The sequence below is a fragment of the Etheostoma cragini genome, chromosome 18 (genome assembly GCF_013103735.1).
Source record: "Etheostoma cragini isolate CJK2018 chromosome 18, CSU_Ecrag_1.0, whole genome shotgun sequence".
NCBI lineage: Eukaryota > Metazoa > Chordata > Actinopteri > Perciformes > Percidae > Etheostoma > Etheostoma cragini.
This window is the reverse complement of record NC_048424.1, coordinates 21,338,051-21,361,839: the sequence shown is the minus strand read 5'-3', so window position 1 is coordinate 21,361,839 and position 23,789 is coordinate 21,338,051. Positions and strand designations below refer to the sequence as shown.

Here is a 23,789-nt window from a genome sequence, read left to right as displayed (position 1 = left end):
TTTGGCTAAAAGCCTGATCAAGTTTATTCCTCTGTGCCATACATTGATGTCCAGAAATATTAAAACACATCAACGAGCCACACTGTTGCACGGACTTGTTTTTGATAAACATGGGCACTGTAGTTTACTTTGAGTCAATCCCACATAAACAGTCCTCCTGCTGTAGATACTTACTAGCATATAAAAATGTGTATTAATCTGTGGCTAAAAATAGTCCCCAACAAATGGTTACTGTTCTATAAAAACTGCAGTGTTTTACAAAACTGCAGTGACCAGATGTTTTAGGAAATTACTTAGCCTTTAAAACAAATGGCCTTGGAGCCATAGGCTGGTTAGGGCAGGTTGTAGCCTTTTAATAAGATTTTTTGACAATACGAAAAATATATGCAATGATGTTAACCTCATTGGAACAATGACCAACACTGGTTTTGGTTCATCTGAGCAGTGTCATTCCGTCATTCAAATCTGGATACGTTCAGCTCCAGGAAACCACAACTTGATCAGAACATGCAGTTGTGTATTGTGTTCTATACAGGATATGTACAACGTTTGGAGGTTTTCCAACGGGGGTGAGAGGGAGAGAGAGAGGGAGAGAGAGAGAGAGAGAGAGAGAGAGAGAGGAAAAATGATAAAGAGAAGGGTGCAGAGGTCAGTCACAGAAAAGAGAGAAGGATGAAAGAGAGAGAAAGAGTAAAATAAGAGACAAATAGGATCAGAAAATAAAAGCAAAAGATATGAGGCATACAGGAAGATAGAGATGGGGTGAGACAGGGAAAGATCTATAAGTGTCTAATTATCAGAGCGAACGCTGACCAAACAGGATTTGTAAAAACGGGACTGGCAGCAGACAATGTTAGATGCCTTCTCCACATTGTTGCTGCGACAGAGGACAGTAAGACCCCAATGTTACTTCTCTCTCTTGATGCAATGAGAGCCTTTAGTAGGCTTAAGTGGTAATTTTTATGCTTAGTCTTACAGGTAATGGGCTTTGGTAACACTTTTCTTGGTATGATTAGAGTTATGTATTCCAACCCCTCAGCTTGAGTCTTAACCGGACGCACCTCCTCCTCTTTGTTTCCAGTTTCTAGATCTTAACACCAAGGTTGACCATTGAGTCCTGCACTATTTGTCCTCTGGCACTTTTTTAGAAAACCCCTCTCAGTCTCTCCCTCACCTATCAGTATGCGAGGAGAATGGGAGCTTATCAGCTTTTAAAATGAACTGGTCAAAGTCTGGACTACTTCATTTAAAGGATCCTGCTTGCAATTCAATCATCCCTGCTAAAATCTCCCTTGTTAAGCAGTTTAAATATTTGATTGGCTGAAACATACTGCCATGTAGCTTGTAACTGGCACACATTTTCTCCATTATTCAACAATACAGAGCTCCCAATTGGTGGGAGGCCTATAACAGCTCCACAGTGGGAACAGAGCCCCCCTCTGGGAACAGAGCCCCCCTCTGTTCCCGTTCATCGTCTAAAAGACATTTATAGTGAGGGTGGCTTGTTATCCTTTTCTGACTTACGAAACGCATTCGATCTGCCACGTTCCTTTTTTGTTTTAGCTTAAATTAAGATCAGGACTCAAGGCATACAGTGTCCCCTGGCAGAGGGCTCTGTCCATCCAGACCAGTAAGACAACAGAAATATGGATATACAAGTTAAATTTCTCCAAAACCGCATAGATTTTGGATAAGAAAAAAAATTAAAAAATAAAATCAATTCTCCAAGATCTGCACATCATCGATCTCATTGTACAATTTGACTCCCTCATTTCTAAGTGCCAAAGCACTGCATGCAAGTATTTACCCTGGCTGTGTCTGGGTTCTCTGCCACCATGAACATGAAGTTGAGGTTGACCAGGTCTGTGCCGCTGCAGATGCAGATGATGCAGCCATCCAAGTCTGCCTCCGTCTTTCCAATGGCCTCGAATGATGACAAGATCTTTGGGTCCTAAGAAAAAGAGAAAGCAAGAGAGTTTAGTAAAACACTGTCAGACAGATAGGTAGACAATTACATGCTCAGACAGACAAAAATATATGAAACAGAAGCAGTGGTGTAGGCTGTACAGGTGTCACATAATCTGAAGAGTACCTAGAGTTCCTATTAGTACAGCAAATGGAAGAAATCTAAGTGGCAGTCACCTAGTCAATCTCCTACTCTGGTAATGTTGCAGCAAATAGTCACTGACAAGAAAACACAATGAGAAAGAAGCTTGGCGATAAGGATGTTGAAATGTTTACGGTTGTAGTGGAAAAAGTATAACATACAGTACTGCTTGGGAGACTTCAAGTTTCATGTCAGCTAAAAATATATACAATTAACATCCATCACTGAGTAACAGATCACAATATTTTGAATTCAAAAGAAATCTTTTTAGCACAAAAAGTTTCAATGAATCCAGATTTAGATGTGTTCAACATTGCTGGAAGCAACAATTCAGACACGACTTTACTGGAGCATGTAGGTGAAGGTCTGTAGACCCCCCCCCAGTAAGCAGTGAGTCACTTTACACAACTGGAATGTTTAGAAGACCTGTAGATACCCTGGTTTTTTTCCTCAGGATAATCTAAGTCCCACACCAAAGTTCAGGATGACATGACAAGCTGTGACAGAAAATCCATGCAAACTTTCTCTTGCCATCAAATCCACAGCTCCACTCCTTCCTCTCATCTTTTCAGATTTACGTCTGCCACCATTGTCATGGTGGAAGAGCCTAATGCATTACTGTTATATGATTGAATCAACGGTAACAGGCTCTGCCGTTTTAAAACCCCAGCCGGCAATCATCCAATGCCATTCATCTCTTCTCGCTCATTGGATTATCTGAAACAGCTCTCGGGGGCTTGTGTAACCTTGTTAACCTCTGAGGAGAAGCCCTGCTCTCAGATGTTCTTAGTCTGCTACTTACACCAGCGCCTACAGCGTTTGAACAAACAGGAGGCGCTGCCCTCAGACTGCAGTATCTGTATACGTGCCCTTACGCATGTACGTCCACACGGATGACCAGGAAAACAGACCACCTCCTGCCGTCATCAATTCACAGAAATCCTGGTAAGGCTTATGTACACAGTACACACCAGTGGCTTGACAGGTTTGCATCCACATTAGAGGCAGGTGTCTCTCTCACACACACACACACACACACACACACACACACACACACACACACACACACACACACACACACACACACACACACACACACACACACACACACACACACACCATTAATCAATATTTAATATAAAGAGAAACCATACAGGAGAGTGTTTGTGTATAGCTGGCTCCATACTAGCCAAATAACTGAATGGCTGCTATGAAAATTCAGAATAATGCAGCTGGTCGGTACTTCTATAATGGCTATCTTAAGGTCAGTTTCCTATTACAAGATAAGGAAAAGTCATTCTGACAGAGACTGAACGTCTTATACCTTTGAGGTTTTGATCCCACGGTGTGAATTCAGATACAACCTGCAGCTAGACCCAACCAGGGTTGTATACATATTGATGAGATAAATATTTTATGTTTTTGTTCTGCTAGTTCCCCTGATGAATCTGGTGGAGAAGCTCAGGAAAGAGAACTCAACAGATAGTCCCAGATCAGTTGTTCAATAGAATACGCCGCTGTAGCCATGGCTTATTAAAGCATGAATAACGTGCCTGACGTGGCTGTCTCCCATAGATTTTACCAGGAGTTTCACTGTGGAAGTAAGAGACTAAATGTTGGGTGGGGTGGGCAGAAGAGCGTTAATGGAGTAAAAGCAGAAGCAAGGAAATTGTCTTTCCCGAGGTCTCACCTTGGGGACCGCACCGACACGAATACTGTTGATGAGGGAACACTCGAGAACCTGGCCTTCCTGCAGGATATACACACAAAAAGATAGAGAAAATATGAAGAGGGATAAAGAGAGGGAGGGGGGGAAAGATTAAAAAGAAAAAAAAAGATGGGTCACAGTGTGTTTTATTCGTTTTGCAATCATTTGTAATACACAGCAGCAACACCACTTCCCATTAGCATTTGACAGCAGTTATTAATTTAGTTTATTATGAGTAACATCTCACCGTCTTTCTCATAATCAAGTTTTCAATACCAACAGTATAACTTTCCTCTTTTGTCTATTGTGATCACATTAGGTGTTATAATTCATGGGTCTCCAGCCCCCTGCAACACCACAAAGGAGAAACAGGTCTAACGATTGCATATAAACACATTTGTTTGTCTGTGGACTTTGACTATGATGGATAACCTATATTCTGCCCTAGTTGACTTTAATACCGTACTGGCATGCACTGAAAACAACCGGCCACATAGAGGGAAGGAAATCAATCTAAAAATATGCTTTGGAAAACTGTCAGAGGATGAGGATTTGTAGTTAGTGTAACACACTAAAACCACCAGTATGGTCCTTTAAAGCCTTTAAAAACTCTGATGGATGCAGATGCAATTCGGTTTCATTTTGTAGGCCTTGATGGTCAGAAGTTGTGTTTTTTCATTTACTCAATATCACACACACATTTCTTCTGTCATAGTGCCCAATCAGTGATGTTTATTTTAAGTAGCATACTATTTGAGTGGTGTAACACCTGTAATTACTAATACCCCCAGGCCACTGACTGGCTTAAATAAGAAGTGTTTAGTTCAAATTCACTTGTTATACAAAAGGTTAACAGAATAATCTGAATGTGAATAGAATAGACATGTAGTAAAATAGCAGAATGTAGCTTACTCTCAATAGCAGTATTATGATGATGCTTTTCTATATGCTTTACATGTCTCCAGGGACCAATTAAGGTGTCAGAAAAACACCCAAAACATTTTACTACTAAATAAATATACATTTTACTTTTGAAGGCCCCCAGGTAGACAAGAGAATACACCAACATGAAAAGGTAGTTTTACCTTTCCCTCACTCTTCCAGCAGATGAAAAAGCCAAACTCGTCCACCGTCATCTGACAACTGGGCTCAAAGATGTAGTCCTGCAGAGGGGAAGCAGAATATTTTCTCTTTCATCAGTCCTGGGGATTTATTTGACTTGGGAAGAGAACCCACACAAACAGAAGTAGCTCTAAAATGTGTCTGTCAGCCAGCCAGCCAATTTGTTTTGGTTTTTCACTTCTGTTATTTAATGATTGTGTCATATGTTGAGACCCCCTCAACAAAAACGAGATGATACATTTCACGGGGTTTATCTTAATAAACAGAGAGAGAGACAGAGAGAGAGAGAGAGAGAGAGAGAGAGAGAGAGAGAGAGAGAGAGAGAGAGAGAGAGAGAGAGAGAGAGAGAGACCCCTATTGGGCAAACATCATCTGGCTGGAACACAGTGCTGTGCATTAAAGACAAGGCTGGCCTGGCTGAGATGCATGTGTGTTTGAGTAGTATTATAAAAGTGTGCTCGCCCAGTCACTATGAAGCACACGTACGCGTCCCCTCTTTCAGGTCCTGTACAATGTGCAGTGAGCCCCTATTCCGTTTAACGGGAGTGTCGGAGCAGAAAATCTACTAACATTAGCCTGCTTATCTTACCCAAACATCTTTCACTCAGTTTAATCAGCTGCTGGAAGCTGTGATTGCACTGACGAATGACTGATGAAGTGTGTTTGTATGTTTTATTGCACTGAAATCACACAACTGAGAAGAATAAAACAAAAAATAGAATAGGGGACGACTGCTGGGTCACTTGAACTCCAATATTAGCAGTAGGGAACAGTATGTCACACTCACACACATTTATCATTTCAGGTGATTGATTTGCTGCAAATAGGACTAAACTGGCTTTTATAAAACCATCTTCTAATTAAAAAATGTTTTCTTCATTTAGGAAATAGTGAGAAGGCTGTAAGTGCAGTTAAAAGGGTAACTCTTTAATCTAAATTGGGACTGACAAAAGCTTTGGTTGCACATAGTGAATCCAACTCTATGAAAGAGATGGTCCCAAATGTTACCCTAATCGGACAGCTTGTTTTTGTAAAACTAAAAAGGTTTATGGGAACACTCAGTCCTTCCACATGCAAAGGAACAATAAGCTAAAGCTTGAACCATCTCTGGGTGGAAGTGGATGGACCGACACCCCTGGTAACGGTCCTCCAGTGCACACTCAACATGTGTACATTCTTTCCTAAGTGCAAGGGTACGTGCAGGTCAGCTCAGCGTGTGTGTGTGTGTGTGGATCTCTCTCTTGTATTGTCCCCTTTGTACAATGATCTTTGAAACGATAACAACAGCTGACTATTGGGTAGAAGAGAAAAAGCAGAGAGCATTTAAAACACACATGCAGGTAAAAACACATTAATGATTTATGTTAACTTACTATGTCTGCATTAAGTAATTTAACAACACACACGCGCCATTATTTAAATTATATCCTAATTTTACCGTTTGTGTTCAAGCTAAGTTTCTCTAAGTTTACCCATTTTTTGTTTTGTAACAAGACATGGAGAGAGTAAATATCCACATATTGCGTGTATTATAGGCTTACGTTGCCTCACAGCCAACTTCAAAGTATTACTGATTTCTATTATTTTTGGTAACCTCAAACAAAGTGCTGCTATATTCACCTGGCAAGTCTATTTCACACACACAGTGGTTCATTTATGTTTGCATTTTTTACTCCGTTGAAATCACCAAACCAATATTATGAACTGATAAGTGAGCGTGCCAATGTAGGAGTTACAGTAGTATCGACCAATACTACATACAATTTAGACAAAAATGAATTATTAGAATGAGCAGCGGTTTTCAGAGCCTCACAGTTCTGGCCTGTTTTAAACTGCCTTCGTTACTGGTCTGTTGATATAAGGCTGTTCTGTCCCCATGGAAATAAAACACACTCCAGATCTTAGATGGATACTCTGTTTGCCACATAAGTTTGAAAGCAGCAGGTGTCATGTTGTAGATTTACTTTTTTGTCAGAGGTACATTTAGTCCAGGAGGTCGGTGGCTAAAATGTGTATTTGAGCTCCTTTTCCAGCATTCTGTTAATTCACCCAGCCAGGACTGCAGCTGGTAGTTCCAGACTGGGAATAGTGACAGGCTTCAGCGGCTGGGCAGATTTTGTTGCCCACATTGTGGACTAGATGGGGGGCAAGATGTTCCATCCAATGGCTGCTTATTGTGGGCCGAACCACATGCAATGTAGCTGAAGTCTTAGCTTGAAGTGTTGGTCCAGCATTGAGCATGTGCATTCTTGGTTTTGGTTGTGTTGGTTCCTTCACCATCATTCTCTGCTCCAAGCTGAATAAACTGAACGGGAGAACGGCTCTCACACAGACACTGTATTCTCTACGTATTCCTGAAGATATTCAGTCATTCCATCTCCTTGTATTTGTATAACAAAGTCACCAGGTGATAGCAATTGGACACTAGGATCATAGCTCTCCAAAACATGTAATTTAGCATCAGCTGCAGCAATATTAGTTTGAAGCTTTATCATTTCCATTTTGTTCAGAATATGTGCTTTTCCAAACTCAAGTGCGTGTTTTTGCTGTAAAGCTGCTGCTGCTGCTTTAGCGGCGAGGGCTGCTCTCTCAGCCGCAGCTGTGCACGCAGTATAGATACAGAGAAGGCCTTAGATCAAGCCCTAGACACGCCATCTTCAAGAGCAATATCTATGGCTTTTTGTGATCTTAATTTGTATTTTATCCAGTCTTCACATTTTATATATATTCCTCAAATACAGTAATTCTTTAAATCCCTTGGATGTACAAAAAACATTAACATGAATGTTTGCTTGTGTTGATTTAAATGAAGAAGTTCATAATATCAAAGCTCATCAGGCAAGAAACTTCTACTCATGGACCGAGTTGCAGGATGTATTACCTATGCTTTTCCAATTCCAATATCCATTTTAATCCACGGGAGTTTTTTTGACTTAATGAGGCAGCATCAAACACAATTTTGCCGGGAGCCTTTATGTCAGGCGTACTGACTGTCTCGGACGAGCAGCAGCTGACTTGTAAACAACTTAAACGTTTATTATTAAAAATAGCAAAAAACTCAAAAAACTGTGTCCCTTCTACTACCGCCACCTCCTTACAAATCCCCTACACACTACCACCTGTATAGGTGATCAGCCCAAATAGCCAGAGCTGAGACATCTAATCACAAATCTACTGTGATAAGACAGAACAAGGCAATATCATATTAAACCATAGTTAATTATACTAACAAAACATGAAATAAAATATCATAAATGGCTCCAACACCTAGTTAGTATTGTAAAGGATACGATGATTCATTGAGGAAAAATAGTGGTAAGAGGGCAGTGTCCCAGGCAGCTGACATCATTCATTTTTATTTTTAAGGTGACTAGCAGGAGCTCGATCTTAATACCATTCAGCCCAGTCCTAACCCTGGCTCATATTCACAGCAGCAACACACTGAAAACTTTCTTGAAAAGCATGCCGGCCCAGTTTCATGGCTCACTTTGACGAGGCTGTTGATTTGATGATGCTCCCCCCCTCGCTCTTTCAAGTTTTCTTCTCCGCCTAAGAGGGATCCTCCTCCTCCCACTGATGCCCACATAAACGAAGAGGACTGAGGGGATTTCCTGATGTGTGCAAGATGTGTGTGTGTATGTGTACATACATGCATGTAAGTGTACACACACACACACGCAAACATGCACACAGTGCATGTGTGTACGTGCATGTGACACACTTTGCCTTCGCCCTGCAAATGTCCTAGCTAAGTGTCCCGATTAAGTTAGTCAGAGGAAATGTGGGCAAAACGACCGGAAGATACACACAGATACACGCCAAGATGGATATCTTGTGACACTAATGTTTTTGGTAAATATTTGTCCAAATCTTTTTTAATTAGATTATATTTGAATTGGCTAGACAGGCGATACATTTGCTTGTGGCTGTATCTAACAAATAATTTATTATCATTCTGTTGTAAAAACCTGATTTATTCAAACAGATTTTCAATGGTTTATTTATATCGTTAGGTCAGCTTAGTTTTTATCTGTCGGTGTTCACTATGTTGTCTTGTCTTTGGTAAAGCACTTCATACATCCGGATATAAAATGCAGTTACAAAGTTTCAACCTCAACTTTGTGATACTGGTTTTAAACCTTTAAACAGTGGCACTGTGAGCACCTCAGGATCTCTGCAGACATCTCAGGATTTATACGCTTGCTTTTCAAAGCTTTATTTTTCCAAATTTTCAATCAAACTACAGTAGTCAACTCCATTTGCACCTATAATAATTTAAAACACCAATGAAAAGGATAATTAATAGTCTACACCAGCCACTTTATTATGTACGTGAGGGTTATTTGAGTTACTGATGCTTTTCTCAGCTCAAACCTGTCTGGCCATTCTCCTATGACCTCAGAGAACTTCCGGTCAGTGGGTATTTCTTCTTTTTCTGACCGTTTTCTAAACCCTAGAGACGTTTGAGCATGGAAATCCTAGACGTTTCTTAAATAGTTAAAGGTCCCGTGACATGGTGCTCTTTGGACGCATCTATATAGGCCTTAGTGGTCCCCTAATACCATACCTGAAGTATCTTTCCCAAAATTCAGCCTTTGAGCAGAATTACAGCCAACAAATCTCTTCTGCTTGTTACCTCTCCTTAGTAGTGGTTTCCTAGGCTTGTTGCAACTCCTTAGCAGTGGTTTCCTAGCTGCTATTTGACCATGAAGGCCTGATTTGCACAGCCTCCTCTTAACAGTTCTAGAGATGTGTCTGGTGATAGAACTCTGTTGTATTCATCTGGTCACTAATCTGAGTTGCGGTTAACTTGATTTCTGAGGCTGGTGAGTTGGATGAACTTATCCTCAGCAGCAGAGGTGACTCTTGGTCTTTCTTTCCTGGGGTGGTTCTCATGTGAGCCAGTTTTGGGCGGGCAAATTGAAGGGGGGGGGGGGGGGGGGGGGGGGGGGGGGGGGGGGGGGGTGTGGACTTGACAAACTGCCACTTTGCTCTAGTATTAATTTTCTCACCTATTTTTAAATTTAGTCTTAGTCTCGTGTCAAATGTCCTTGTTAGTTTGTCATATTTTGCCATTCAAATGTCTTTTTTTGTTAGTCAGGTTTTAGTCAACTTAGTCAAATTCTTGTCAGTTTAATCCAGTTTTAGTCAAAAGAGAACTCAAGGTATCTTAGTCTAGTTTTAGTTGACTAAAAGTCTCATCATTTTAGTCTAGTTTTAGTCAACTGAGAACCCAAGGTACATCTTAGTCAAGTTTTAGTCAAGTCCTTTTAGTCTTTTTTAAATTTATTTCTGAGATGATTTCTGATAACCATCTCTGTTGTTCCAAATATTGGTTAAATGTCATAATTTCCTGACAAAATACACTTGTTGAAAGATTTCGGTTGAATGCAAACCCGTTTGTATTTGCATGAAGGAAGACGCTCAATATGAAAGCAATCTACAGCACGTTTTGTTGTCAGCAGTTGCATACATTTCTCCAGCCGCTCTGCAAGCTGTTTAAGAGCAGCTTTTGGGCGGGGCGCATCGCTACGCGCTGTAACGGCTTCTCCAGCAAGCTGAAAGACTGTCTCCTTCTCTTGTCCTGGGCTACGTGCTGTAGCGGCTTCTCCAGCAGGCTGAACCAGGCTTCCTCCCTCCCCGCCAGCGCCACATCGCTATCTGGACGTGGCACGGCTACATGAAAAAAAGGGGGACACACCGAATCTCTAGAAGAGATTAAGGAGACTGACTGAACCGTGGCGCTCCAGACATGCGCTGCACTAGTTCTATCTCATTATGAAAAAGTAGAGACGATTGTAGACAAAAATGAAGAGAGATTATATATTAGTTTTTATTTTATCCAAAACATTTTAGTCTTGTTTTTTTTTGTCAACAATAATGCATGTTAATTTTAGTCGTAATCAGCGTTTTTGGTGTAGTCTTGTCATAGTCATGGAAAAAAAAAAAGGTTGTTGACAAACATAGTTAGTCTCGTCTGAGGGAAATTAACACTACTTTGCTTGTTTGAAAGCCATGATGTCTCTCTCTCTCATGGGTGGGCCAAACTCTCTGGACAGTCAAAGTAGAGAAAGGGGAGGTAACCTTGCCCCTTATCCCCATAAGGGACAAGATTCCAGTTCGGCCCATCTGAGCTTTAATTTCATCAAAGGCAGAGCAGGATACCCAGGGCTCGGTTTACAACTATTGCCATTTCTATCTACTGGGGCACCATAGGCAGATTGGGGGGGAACGCATTACCTCAAAGTGAAATTTTCATGCAATGGGACCTTTAAACCAGCCTGTCTGGTACAAACAACCAGGCAAAGACACTTAAAAATCACCTTTCTTTCTCATTTTGATGCTTGGTTTAAACTTCAGCTGATTGTCTTGACCATGTCTACACGCCTAAATGCAGTGAGATCAGGCCACATGATTGGCTAATTAGATAGTTTCGTTAACAAGCAGTTAAGGAGGTTTAACTAATATTGCGGCTGGTGAGTGTGTATGTAAAAACAAAGAACAAATTTACTCAATGAGATCACACCCAGATACTGTTTTTAGAGTGCTGGGTGAGACCCTGGAAGTGTTGCAGACAAGCAGTCGCCACACAAAGGTTTTTAATGATGCTGATCAATGTGGCCTTCCTACAGCTAGAGCTCCGACTACAATAATGACGTATCAGGTTATTAGGAAGACACCTCTGCTACATTGCGTGTGTGTGTGTGTGTGTGTGTGCTAATGACTGACTGGGAGACGGTCATTAAGGATGATAAGGACAGAGCAAATAACCTGTAATAACAAGGTTATTGACAAAGTCGTACAGCTTGCATCACAGGCTGATCCTTCGTAAGTTCATCAAGGACATTAACCTCATCATATTATGATAAAGTAAACAGGTTAGGAGGCTGTTTGTTACATTCCAAGTTGTTCATTAATTCAGAATGCATTGTAAAAACCTTATAAGCACCAGTGAAATGCATAATTTTTACCTCATCAAACCTGTCGAAGGTGGCGCCTTCCTGCATGAACTCAGGCAGGTGCTTCTGCCAGTTGAACTCGTAGGACTTTGTCATGGCTGCTCACAAACCTGAGGCACAAACAGAGGAGAGAAAGACATTTACAAAAAGAAAGAATTAGTGAACAATATGTAACAACCAGGGGTAAAGGCTCATGGAGGTTTTTAGGGATTGCAGACCACATAAACCCACATAATCTTTTTCCTTTCCTTAAGTCACAAAGATACCGTACAGGCCAAACGTTTGGTTACACTTTCTCATTCAATGAGCTTCCTTTATTTTCATGACTATTTACATTTTCACTGAAGACATCAAAACTATGAATGAACATGTATGGAATTATGTACTCAACAAAAAAGTGTGAAATAGCTGAAAACATGTCTTATATTCTAGTTTCTTCCAAGCAGCGCCCTGCTTTGCACACTCTTGGCATTCTTTTGATGAGCTTCAAGACGTAGTCACCTGAAATGGTTTCCCAGCTGTCTTGAGGGAGTTCCCAGCATGCTTAGCACTTGTTGGCCTTTTTGCCTTCACTCAGCGGCTCACCCCAGACCATCTCAATTGGGTTCAGGTCCGGTGACTGTGGGGATTCCATCAATCTTCTTCTTGGTCAAATAGCCTTAAAGTAACGATGGCCACTTGTTTCGCTTTACTTAGCTGATTGGTTCTTCCCATAATATGAATTCTAACAGTTGTCCAATAGGGCTGATGGCTGTGTATAAACCTGACTTCTGCACAACAACTGATGGTCCCAACTCCATTAATAAGGTAAGAAATTCCACCAATTAACCCTGACAAGGCCCACCGGTGAAGTTAAAACCATTTCAGGTTACTACTTCATGAAGCTCATTGAGAGAACACCAAGGGTTTGCAGCGCCTTTTAAATAAAAGCAAAGGGTGGCTACTTTAAGGGATTCTAATGTAAGACCTATTTAAGAGTTATTTCACACTTTTTTGTTAAGTACATAATTCCATATGTGTTCATTGATAGTTTTGATGCCTTCAGTGAGAATCTACAATATAAATGGTCATGAAAATAAAGGAAATTCATTGAATGAGAAGGTGTAACCAATCTTTTGGCCTGTACTGTATGCTAAATTCACTGAGCATAGCTACTGAACTTGGCCCTCCAGGCTCTCATCCAAAAATATCTTCTCCTGAGAATAGAAAATAACTACATGTAAACAACATTTATTAATAAACAAGACCTAATATGCAAGATTCAAGCATTATTTATTGAGGTTAAACATAAACATAAAACTTGGATGTTTACAAACCTAATCTCCAGAAAAGGAATTTGACAGTCCTATCAGTTGTTTTGATGACAAATACTGAATTACAAATAATAAACTATTGGTCTAATTTTCATTAAGGATAATGAATACTACTAAACATGTCACAGCATCACAAAAGTTGTATGTGGGCTTTTAATGCGATCCACTGCATTCATGTTTGAGTAACACCAGACCATGGAAGACAATAAAAACATTCAGCAAAAAGGCCAAACTTCAAATCCCTTTCAGCACACTAAAGACCAAAATACAGCGCAAATAGTAAGCATTCACAGGAATGTTATGTCATGTACTCATGTACAGAACTGTAACTGCTGTTTGGTCATAAATTACATTATATCAACTTTAGATATAAAAAACACTTTGCAATACATTTGGATGATCTTACCAAAGCATTTGACACTGTGTAAACTATTGCCTGCACTTGCAGCGGCTATATAATATTGAGTTTAACCTTAATGCTTGTAATTGGTTCAGGAACAACCTATCATAGAGACAACTCGTTTTTAAATTGGGAAGCTTTTATGTCGGATTGGAAGTTGTTCAAGAGGCTCTGCCGCGATTGTGTCTTTGACTATATTATTCAGTGGTGTGCTGTGGTTTATAGGATGACTATGCGAAAATGCGGATGTGTGCCAGTGTAGCTCACCTGGTAGGGTGTGCTAACGCTCACATCAGTATTATGCTCACATGTGTACTTACGTAATACTGTATATCAGGGTTCTTCAATGTTTTTTCAACCCAAGGACCCCTTAACTGAGAGTGAGACGGAGCAGGGACCCCCTACTACATATTTTATAAAATAAAGTGGCTTGTTAAACTGTGGTTTTTGGTTTCCTGCCTATCTCGCTTCTTTTATAAATGAATGTGTTTACATAAAACCGATATTAACTGTATCTATCAGATTGAGTCATATCGCATAGAATTGCAGAAAACAGAGCTGAGCAGTTGAACAAAACAGAAAAAGAATTGTATTTACATTCTAATGTAATATATAATTAAATTAGCCAATGTGATTTTAAACAAGGTCATGACCTATTAAGTGATAGTCTAGTTTAGCATTGGACCAATGCACAAAAGACATTAATGGACATATCTAAAAGTAGAAACAAATCCATCACTGCTTTCATACAATCTGATTTTTCTTGGCTCCTATTGCAGTCACTTGATTATGCAGTAAGTGGCAGTCCAACAGCAGACGTTTTAAAAGCTCAACTCTCCTCCACAACCTCTCTTAACACACCTTATTAAGCCTCACAGTATTTCAGTGCAGTGTTTGTGGAAGGTTAAAAACAGTGTTCTGTTAACAATGTATTTGTTTTATGTATACTCTGCAGCCAGACTGATTCAATACTGATCTAGCTTTAATTAGCATTCCACTGATTGACACCAACCCAACCTTCTAAAAATTGTTGATTAGGTCACATCTGGCATTTAACATAAAGAAAGAAACCTTTTGTTTCACAACAGGAAGTTGTGAAGCAAAAGGCTTCACCAACAAGGCAGACATTTCTGGGTTGTCGAGTTGCAATCCAGAGTTGAGAGCTATGTTTTTATATATTTACTGGTGCAGTGCACGCTCAAAACCTGTCTGTTTGGAATGGTTCAAATGCTGGGCCTACTCTATTGCTGCTTGCAGCTTTCACCAGAACCATTGCTATCTGAAATAACTTACAGAAGGCCCCCAAAGCACTTAATAAGCCAACTTTAGGCCTGTACGGAGTGATAATACCACACTTTGCTTTAAAGTTACTTTTAAATGTTTCTGAAACTGTAATTTTTCATCTGGTGGTCATAAATTACCTTATCAGCAGACGAGACTGACCGTGAAAAGAACGCTATTTTTTAAATAGTTTTTATTAATGCCTCTGCCCAGGCCTTATTTTTACTGCAAAGTCAAGAAAATGATTTTCGGCAAGTAGACGGCCCTACAGAGCACACATTCTGAAAGGTCACTGATTTTGGTGCAACACCGAAGAAGCCTGTGTTATCAGATCCAGCCAGGTAGCAGGAGATTTCTTTATATAGCCCTAATTTTAATTTTATTTTATTTTAGAAGTTATCTGCTGTAGTAATAGCTGATAGTGGGGAAGGGCCGTCACAGTCACAGAAAATTAAACAAAGAACAACTAAAAGCTAAAAAGGGAAAGTGAAAGACAACTGCCAAAACAGAGTAAATCTGTGTTGGGCTTTTAACAGAGACAATAACGGTATTGTAAATGATTAAAAAGTGTTCCCAAATTGGGTCTTAGGTATGTAATTTGTCCAATTCATTCAGGCTGATACAATGTGCTAGTTGACCAGTAGCTGATGCTTGGTGGGTAACATAAATTGTGTGTCAATTAAAACTTCAACTCCCATAATTCCACGCAACTTCCCAACCATCAGTTGCTTTGATTGTGGCAGAAAATTACATAAAACAAAACTAAACATTTGAAAGCAGAACTGCAGGATAAACCCAGACAGTTAGCTAAACTATCTGCCCAATCTGATGTTTCTGTTGCACGACTAAAACAACTTTTGAATGTACACATGTTGCCCCAAAACAAGTTCCTTCCCGAGGCCATTTTGACCGCACCGCTGCTTTTTCTGGCAATTGGTCTAAACAAATTTCAATAAACCAGCGTTTTTCTCCAGAATATTGCGTGGACTAGCCAGACCCTCCTCCGTAGCGCTGCGGTGAAGGAAGGCCTGGCAAAGCAAGACTAGGTGGACAGCAATGAGTTTTTGGCTGATCAGTTTTTTGGCCACACACCTGCAGCAAGTTAACCACAATCAATGAGTCCTGTAAGCATTCAGAAACTCCCATGGATGTATTAAGAGAACTCTCTAACCACGCTTCTGAGATATCCAGATTTCTAGGTAGATGCTTGAAGGAAGAACCTTGCAATTCTAGAACTATTTGAAAAATTGTTTTAATCTTTGCTTGGCTCATGACTGGCAAAAGTGCAGCAAGACTTCTACATATTTCTTAAGAAAGTAATTCACTATGAAATATTAGACTTTCCACCAGTAGCCAGGCCTTGTAAGCAAGGCAGGTTGAGGGAACAAAGGTGCACCAGGTCATTACTGGATAAGCCCTGGGTGGGACTGAACAACACAGCTTGGGCATATCTGACAGTAAAAGAGTATCCCGGGGTGGAAGTTTCCATTAAGTCTTTTATCTTGGATCTGAACTGTACTCCTCTTTAAACACATAAAGCAAGTCAGGCTTGATTCATGAGACACACCTGCACAAGTAGCATCGCATAAGCTATCCAGCTCAGGGAGGGGAGAGGGTCGTGACAGGAAAGTGTAATATTGTTGATGAGACCGCTCCAAATATCGGCTCTCCTTGCGTCAGCACTCAAATGTGTCAGGCAAAACTGAGAGGGAGAACATGACATACTATGTATAGTCTAAGAGCTCTCCCGGTATTAAGTCATTATGGGAATACTCCGAGGTGTGATTTGATTAGGTGTTTCAAAGCTAAGATTCCTTCACGATAACTAACACAGCCATATGCATGGTCTATTATACAGAAAAATCACATAACACACAATCATACACACACACACAAACCAATGGGCATATAGGCTATAATTTAGTCTCTAAAAAGGGTGTACTGAGAGTGGTGTGCAATTTATTTAAGTATTGGTGAAGTTGGTCCACCTGCACAAGTTTGTGTGTGTGTGTGTGTGTGTGTGTGTATATATATAAAAGCACCCTCCAGTTGAGCAAAGAGAATGAAGTCCCATATTTCATGTCAAAACCACCCATTTTCCTCCCAGGGATATAAAAAAAAAAGAATTCTTGAGAGGAAAATGGGTGGTTTCAGGAAGAGAAAGGAATTGGGACAAACAGAACACATCCTAGAGAGAGATGAGAGGATGGAAATTGAACCGGCAAAAAGCTGGATAAAAGAGAGGCAAAATAAAATAAAAGCAGAGCACCAAAAGATAAGATATAAAGCCGGTTTAGAAGTACGAAGAGGTGAGAGACAGAAAGATGGAACAGGAGAACAGGGGTGGGCAGGAAGAGATGGATGAGTGAAACAGCGGTGTGTGACAGACGCTGACTGGAGAGGCTGGGGGACAGGGTGGAGAGTACAGCGGGGGATGTCTGCTTTTGATGTGGGGAACACAGATCAGAGACAACATCAACAGAGACTACAGAAAACCCACTAGCTGGGTGGGCTACAGTCCACCCCCGGTATGACAAATGCAGATGAAGGAGGGCTATTGAAATGTCTGTAGGCCGTCATTATGAGAATACAGGGTGTTTCAGAAAGGTTGGACAATTATACAGCAGCTTATATGAGCTTATCTCGCCCCCATGTGCAGGTTTAATGAAAGATACAATTACTCTTGATAAAGAGGGCTGAAGACATACCACAAAATGAGAAAACATACTATTACTCAATTTAGTTGTCTATTTTTTAGCTTGTTTTGGGTCTTGACCCAAAACTGTGCTCTGCTATACGTCACAGCACTACAGGAAATCTTGCACCAAGATTAAGCCAATACACACAGTAAAGTACGTAAAAGGAGCCAACTTCATCAAACCCAGCCCTCCACCATCTGTGGTGTCCTACCAGGGGACCGCAACACAGGCACACACATCCCGTCAGGGGAATGAAAACACAGATGCACACTTCCTGTGGAGATAAAAAAGTGAGGCCAGGCAGGGGGCCAATAACAACCCACAGAGAGAGAGAGAAGGCTAATGTAAATAGGCTGCACCCTGTCTAGACTATTTAATAATACGAAACCAAATCGGAGGGAAGAGTTCCAAATTCCTAAACCGTATAGAAAATAATTCAGATAGGACAAATCACATGTCTAATTTGCACTTGCAATTGGGTTGTGCTGTCCTGTCTGATGTTAGCCTAGATCTTGCCACTCTCAACAGTATGCATTAGATAACATCTTCCTCTGCGGGATGAAAACTGGCGAATAGCAGCGCTGCAAGCTGAGGTTCTGTAAGGCCATGCCAGCACCCACATCAGGCCTCTGAGCTCCTGGACGTGTGAGTGAGCACGTGGTGTGCTGAGGGAAGCGTAAGGATGCGAGTGAGGTCCGAGCCCCCTGTCCAACACCTGACAATGAGATAATTACAATAGATAGGAGCCCTGGGAGGCACACTGTTCCCAACCTCCTCTTCTAAAATGGCAGCTAGGGTAACACCCAGCGGTCCCACACCTCAAACTAAAATAAGGATACATCAGTCAGCCAGTGGCGGAAGGGTTGACTAGGGACACACTCATATAGACACTTACACAAGTGAACAACACACACAGAGAGGAGCACCTGACACGGCTGGCACAATGACCCAAGCTCTCCTTTAACGCATAATCCACAACCTGTATTACGTAAAGGGCTCCAACATAAAAAAAGAAAGAAAAGAAATGTCACCTCGGCATCAAAAATGCAGATCAGTCTAACCAAGCGAATCCATAGGAAACTGACGGAGAAAACCGGTATTTATTTATTTTAGTCCGGCCTGCTTTCATGCCTCCCTTGATCTTACAGCACATATTATCTCCCGATGTTTTGGTGTTCAGACAGTACCCAAAAAATGTTCACAACCAGTTTTTTTCCTCTTACCTTGAATGTGGCCTTGACTAGGATGATAGCCAGAACACTACAGTATGTGTGTAATACTGTAAATGAATTATACTAAGTCACTAGTCGATTAGGGAAAGGGCTCCACTGAACCCTGATTCATAACACCTGGAACTGGATTGGCCTATATAAAAGATAGGACTGAAAAAAACAATTGCATCAATGGCTCACAAACACTATTTACAGTATTCAAATAACAGTACCTGCAGTCTTCTCTTTTTCTAGCCTAAGAAGCAGGAAAAATAGTTTCCAGTGCTCGGAGTTTATTTCGAACAGCTGGTCGGACTTAGAGCAGAACATAAATGGTACTTACATGATGGTTTTCATCATGATACTTGACAATGATTGCCCTTAAGATATCCTTGTCCATGTATGGCCTGACTTTAGGAAAAAAATCCTAAATTTATCATCTCAGTGTTTGATCTAGACTGGACCAGGACTATTTCGCTTTACTTTTGTAGATACAATGCATATTATACTCATAGACTGTACCCTTTTTATCTTGCATGACAAAAACTGTAGGGTTTTTCCTGCAAAGAGGAATTTTTGGCATCTCCCCCAAAGAGGTTTTAGCCAGCACCAAAATGACAAGAATTGAGGACAAGAAGTGAGAATAAAAATTGAAATTGAAATGCACTAAATGTTTTCAAGCGCAATTTACCAAACAACCGTTGAACAGACATAAACTTGAATATGAGAGCTAATCTCAGTTTTATCTCCAGACCCCACCCAGTAATTCATTTAAAAATATATTTTTTTTAACCAGTTTTGTTAATTGGGGTTTTATTCACACAGCATTATATAAATTTATTGTATTAAATTGGCAGAAATAACAGGAAAATACATAGACTTTTGTCAAATAAGTTAACAGACTCATTGTCTTTACTGTACGCAGATCAATAATGCTTACTGCAGTGCAATGACTTTACAAAAGGGGCATTTTGAGATAGGCTAATGTGTGTCATTCTGTTTTGAAACCACAGGCTAGCGTCTGTCAGTTTGCTAATCAAAACATTAACTCACAGGCTCCAATACAAAACTACACCAATGAGTGTTACTGGTTTGACATACTTTAAGTCCATTATTTGAAAAGGTGTTTCAGACATACTTATTTTTCTGTCTGTGGCGGTCATGTTTTTATGGAGTAGGGCTCTTTACCTGTATCGGTTCGTGGGACCATTTTAGGAAGAGATTGTTTTCGCCCCTGGTTCACGGAGTCTGCATTTTTATTACCTCCTGGGACTTTACTTTTGTTATATTTTTGTCCTCTCTAAGGAACAGTTTCTAGTTTACCAAATGCTGGGCCCACCTGCTGTTTCCATGACATACATGAGCCGGTGAAAGGAATTATCTCTAATTGCTATCAGATTGTAAATCTACTTCAGTAATGAAGAGGCTAGGTGGATTAGAAGAAAGGACAAGGTTTATAGGCCTTTCAAAGACAATTTCAGATCCTCATGCTCATTAAACCTCTTCAGGTTCAAAGTGGATGGAACTTTTCCGCTTAAAAAGAACATAAAAAGGAGTAAATTGTCCCACCCCTAGATGTCAATCAAGAGCAGTGTGTACATAACCAAACAGATCTGAGAAAAGATCCAATCAACAGGTCAATGCAGCTGTGTAACTTCCATGAAAAGTCATGTCCTTGGTATTTAAAGGGGATGTTGAAAAAAACAGCACTGTATGCAGGATTCTATGCAAAAGGTGGAGTATGTTGCTCTGTCACTTTACATCTGACTAACTTAGCTGCGGTGTAGAACGGCTGGGTGCTAAACGCCTGAGTGCTAAACCGGACCTCAGTGCTGTCAAAACAAGCACAGGTTTAACCGCAGCTACACTGCAGCTAAACCTAAAATGTGTCTGGGGCAGGTGTGTCAGGGAACTCATGCAGCGTTCAAGGAGTTAGTGTATCGGATGGCCTCCCATCATGCACTGGGGGAATGGAATTATCATTTGGGGTCCAAGCCCGAGGGTGCGGGGAACAGCTTCTGCAAGGTAACGATGTTTACAGATCCAGCGGAGCTGGCAAACTTATTTTAATAGCGAAGATTATTACAATTTTTGTGTTGCTGCTCTGTTATTGGTGTCATTGTGTTCTGCTAGGTTTACACTGTTGTTCACATTTCCACATTGTTTTACAATAAGTCTTGTTAGAGTGACTGAATTACACAGGAGTGATGTTGTGTTGCTGATTACTGAGATCGTCACCCTTGGCTATAATCTGATGACTCAATGCAACATTGATAATACATTTATGAATTGCAAGTGAAAAACATCCTTGCTCAGTTTTTTTTCCTATCTGAGAACCTTGTCTTGACACATTGACTTGTATTAGTTGACTATTACTACCGTAAAATATTGTTACTATAATTTACATCATAATATAGCACATTTTCCCCTGTGTTATATTTCAATCTACTGCAGTATAATTAATCTGTCAATACACAGTATTAGCTTAGACTAAAGCTGTGGGAGGAAATTGTCTAAAAAATACATCTATGATTATTTGTTTCAGTGATTTCATCATTAATGGCACACGTCCTCCTTGCAGGTGGCGATGCATTAATTAACAACTAGTTATGTCTATAAGAGTATCCCGGGGTGGAAGTTTCCATTAAGTCTTTTATCTTGGATCTGAACTGTACTCCTCTTTAAAACACAAAAAGCAAGTCAGGCTTGATTCATGAGACACACCTGCACAAGTAGCATCGCATAAGCTATCCAGCTCAGGGAGGGGAGAGGGTCGTGACAGGAAAGTGTAATATTGTTGATGAGACCGCTACAAATATAGGCTCTCCTTGCGTCAGCACTCAAATGTGTCAGGCAAAACTGAGAGGGAGAACATGACATACTATGTATAGTCTAAGAGCTCTGCCGGTATTAAGTCATTATGGGAATACTCTGAGGTGTGATTTGGTTAGGTGTTTCAAAGCTAAGATTCCTTCACGATAACTAATACTAATACTACTATAAGTAGTCACGCATTCCCAGACCCCCCTTTACAGTGCTACGGAGGAAGGTCTGGTTAGTCCACACAGCATTCTGGGATGGGACAGAAACGTGTTGGGGTTTATTGGCATTTCTTTAAACCAATCACAATTGTCATGGGCTGCACTAAGCTCTGCACAAGGCACCAGTGCCGCTGCAAAATTGCCTGTAGAAGAAACTAGTTTTGGTGGAACATTTGCTCGTTCAAAAGTTGTTTTAGTTGTGCAACACAAAAACTCAGATTGGACAGATAGTCCAGCTAGCTGTATGGATTTACCCTGCAGAGATCTGAGGACCGGGTAACCATAATCAGTAACCCTGTTTCTGACATCCAAACTGAATTGAGGAAAGTGTAACACCATCAATTTTAATTACACAATTATGTAAGTTTGACAGTTGATTATAGTGTTGCCTTCATAACAACCTACATGGTTAAAAAAAAAAAATTTAAGAAATTAATAAAATGATATGAGCTTTTGAAATCTTTCCTTACACTGAACTTTGACCTCACTTAAACCACATGTGCAGCAGGTTCAGTTGACTGCAGATACAATGACCACTACAGGAGTTAAGATTATTTATACAGGACACAAAGGCCTATACTACAACTCTAAATCAACATGCCCTGGATTTCTTTCAGGTACCCGACTTCACTAACCCTAACAACAGCGGGCCCGCATAAGCCGTGTCACAACGGTGGTTAACAACTATTTTAATCAACCCAGGGTTTCCCACTTCAGCGGAACAAGTTCACATAAGAGGCATGTTTGCATAGTGTAACCAATCCTAAACATCTTCCAGAGCCGCATATTTTAAATAAGAAGAGCAAACTATGATTCTACATAAATATGAAAAACAGAGACAAAACGCAATACAGTAGCTGCTTCCTAAAACAGGAAGGAAAGCTGGCAAAAAAAGCAAACGCTGTAAATGTGTAAATCACAACGCTTATCAATATCACTTCTCCATCAGTCAGGCACAAGATCTGACCATAAGTATACTTGTCCTTTCCATAAACTTTTGTTGCTTTAGTCTATTATTTCAGTTGCAACCCTGGCAGTGGGAAGCGATTTGAGAACAACTAAGACTTATAAAAACATAATTCAGAACCAATGTGCACATTGGCAAAACACAACTCAAGAACCCAACAAATAGCCTATACTTAATCACAAAGGCCAAACTCACTCAAACAATTTAATGTTTTTATATTTATTAATTTAAGGGCGAAATCAGCATCACCAAACCCACCAGACTCCATTAAAATAATCAGTACTTTTTTCATTGTAAAAATCAAATAGCCTATACGCAATTCCCTCAGCATAAAATCTATACATTTCACAAAGATACTCATTGGGAATGTTTACGTGGTTGTAGGTCTCTAAATGTTTTAACTTTTATGAATTTCTCTCTCCCTCTTTATTGCGCATGTAAATACAATACAATCATGTTACTGTCTCACTGGTGCATCTGGGTCTCTTATGTCAACTGGATATGGCAATGTGTCATCATGTCCTCTTACCTGTTTGTCTAAGATATTTGCGTATTTGTCTTGCAGCTTCAAGCGTGTTGAAGTGAAGGCACGAAACACACCGCTTTCTACATGTACTGGATATGGTGCGTGTGGTGGGTCCTTCTTTTTCTCTTAGTGTGTGAATTCTGAAATCATTCGACACTACTGACCAATGATGACATGATCTGAGCCTAGATAGTAGTATCACAATACAGAGATGCAACTGACAATAGTTAAAGCATTTTGTTTCTCATTATACACTTTATTCCTGTGTGCTGGAAGGCATAGAAGGTTTCCTGTGTGGCCCCCTATACAGTGTCTTATGGCGTTTTTCCACTGCTGGTAACAGCTTGCCTCGGCTCGCCTCGGCCCGCCTCGGCCCATTATACACTGTGTGCACAATTATTAGGCAAGTGAGTATTTTTGACCTTATCTTCATTTTCGTGCATATTTTCCAATTC

General features: G+C 40.4%; 1 protein-coding gene across 3 annotated transcripts in view; it reads right to left on the bottom strand.

The window, feature by feature from the left end:
- The window catches only part of LOC117961882 (1-phosphatidylinositol 4,5-bisphosphate phosphodiesterase beta-4-like), a 74,321-nt gene that overhangs the window by 25,390 nt on the left and 25,142 nt on the right, over nt 1-23,789 (bottom strand). For all 3 annotated transcript variants that reach the window (XM_034900859.1, XM_034900856.1, XM_034900857.1), the window contains 4 exons: nt 11,909-12,006; nt 4,901-4,978; nt 3,798-3,857; nt 1,808-1,951 (listed from right to left, as the gene is read on the bottom strand). In XM_034900859.1, coding sequence (XP_034756750.1) covers nt 1,808-1,951; nt 3,798-3,857; nt 4,901-4,978; nt 11,909-11,992 — 366 coding nt within the window. In that variant the 5' untranslated portion in view covers nt 11,993-12,006. The remainder of the gene's footprint in view (nt 1-1,807; nt 1,952-3,797; nt 3,858-4,900; nt 4,979-11,908; nt 12,007-23,789) is intronic.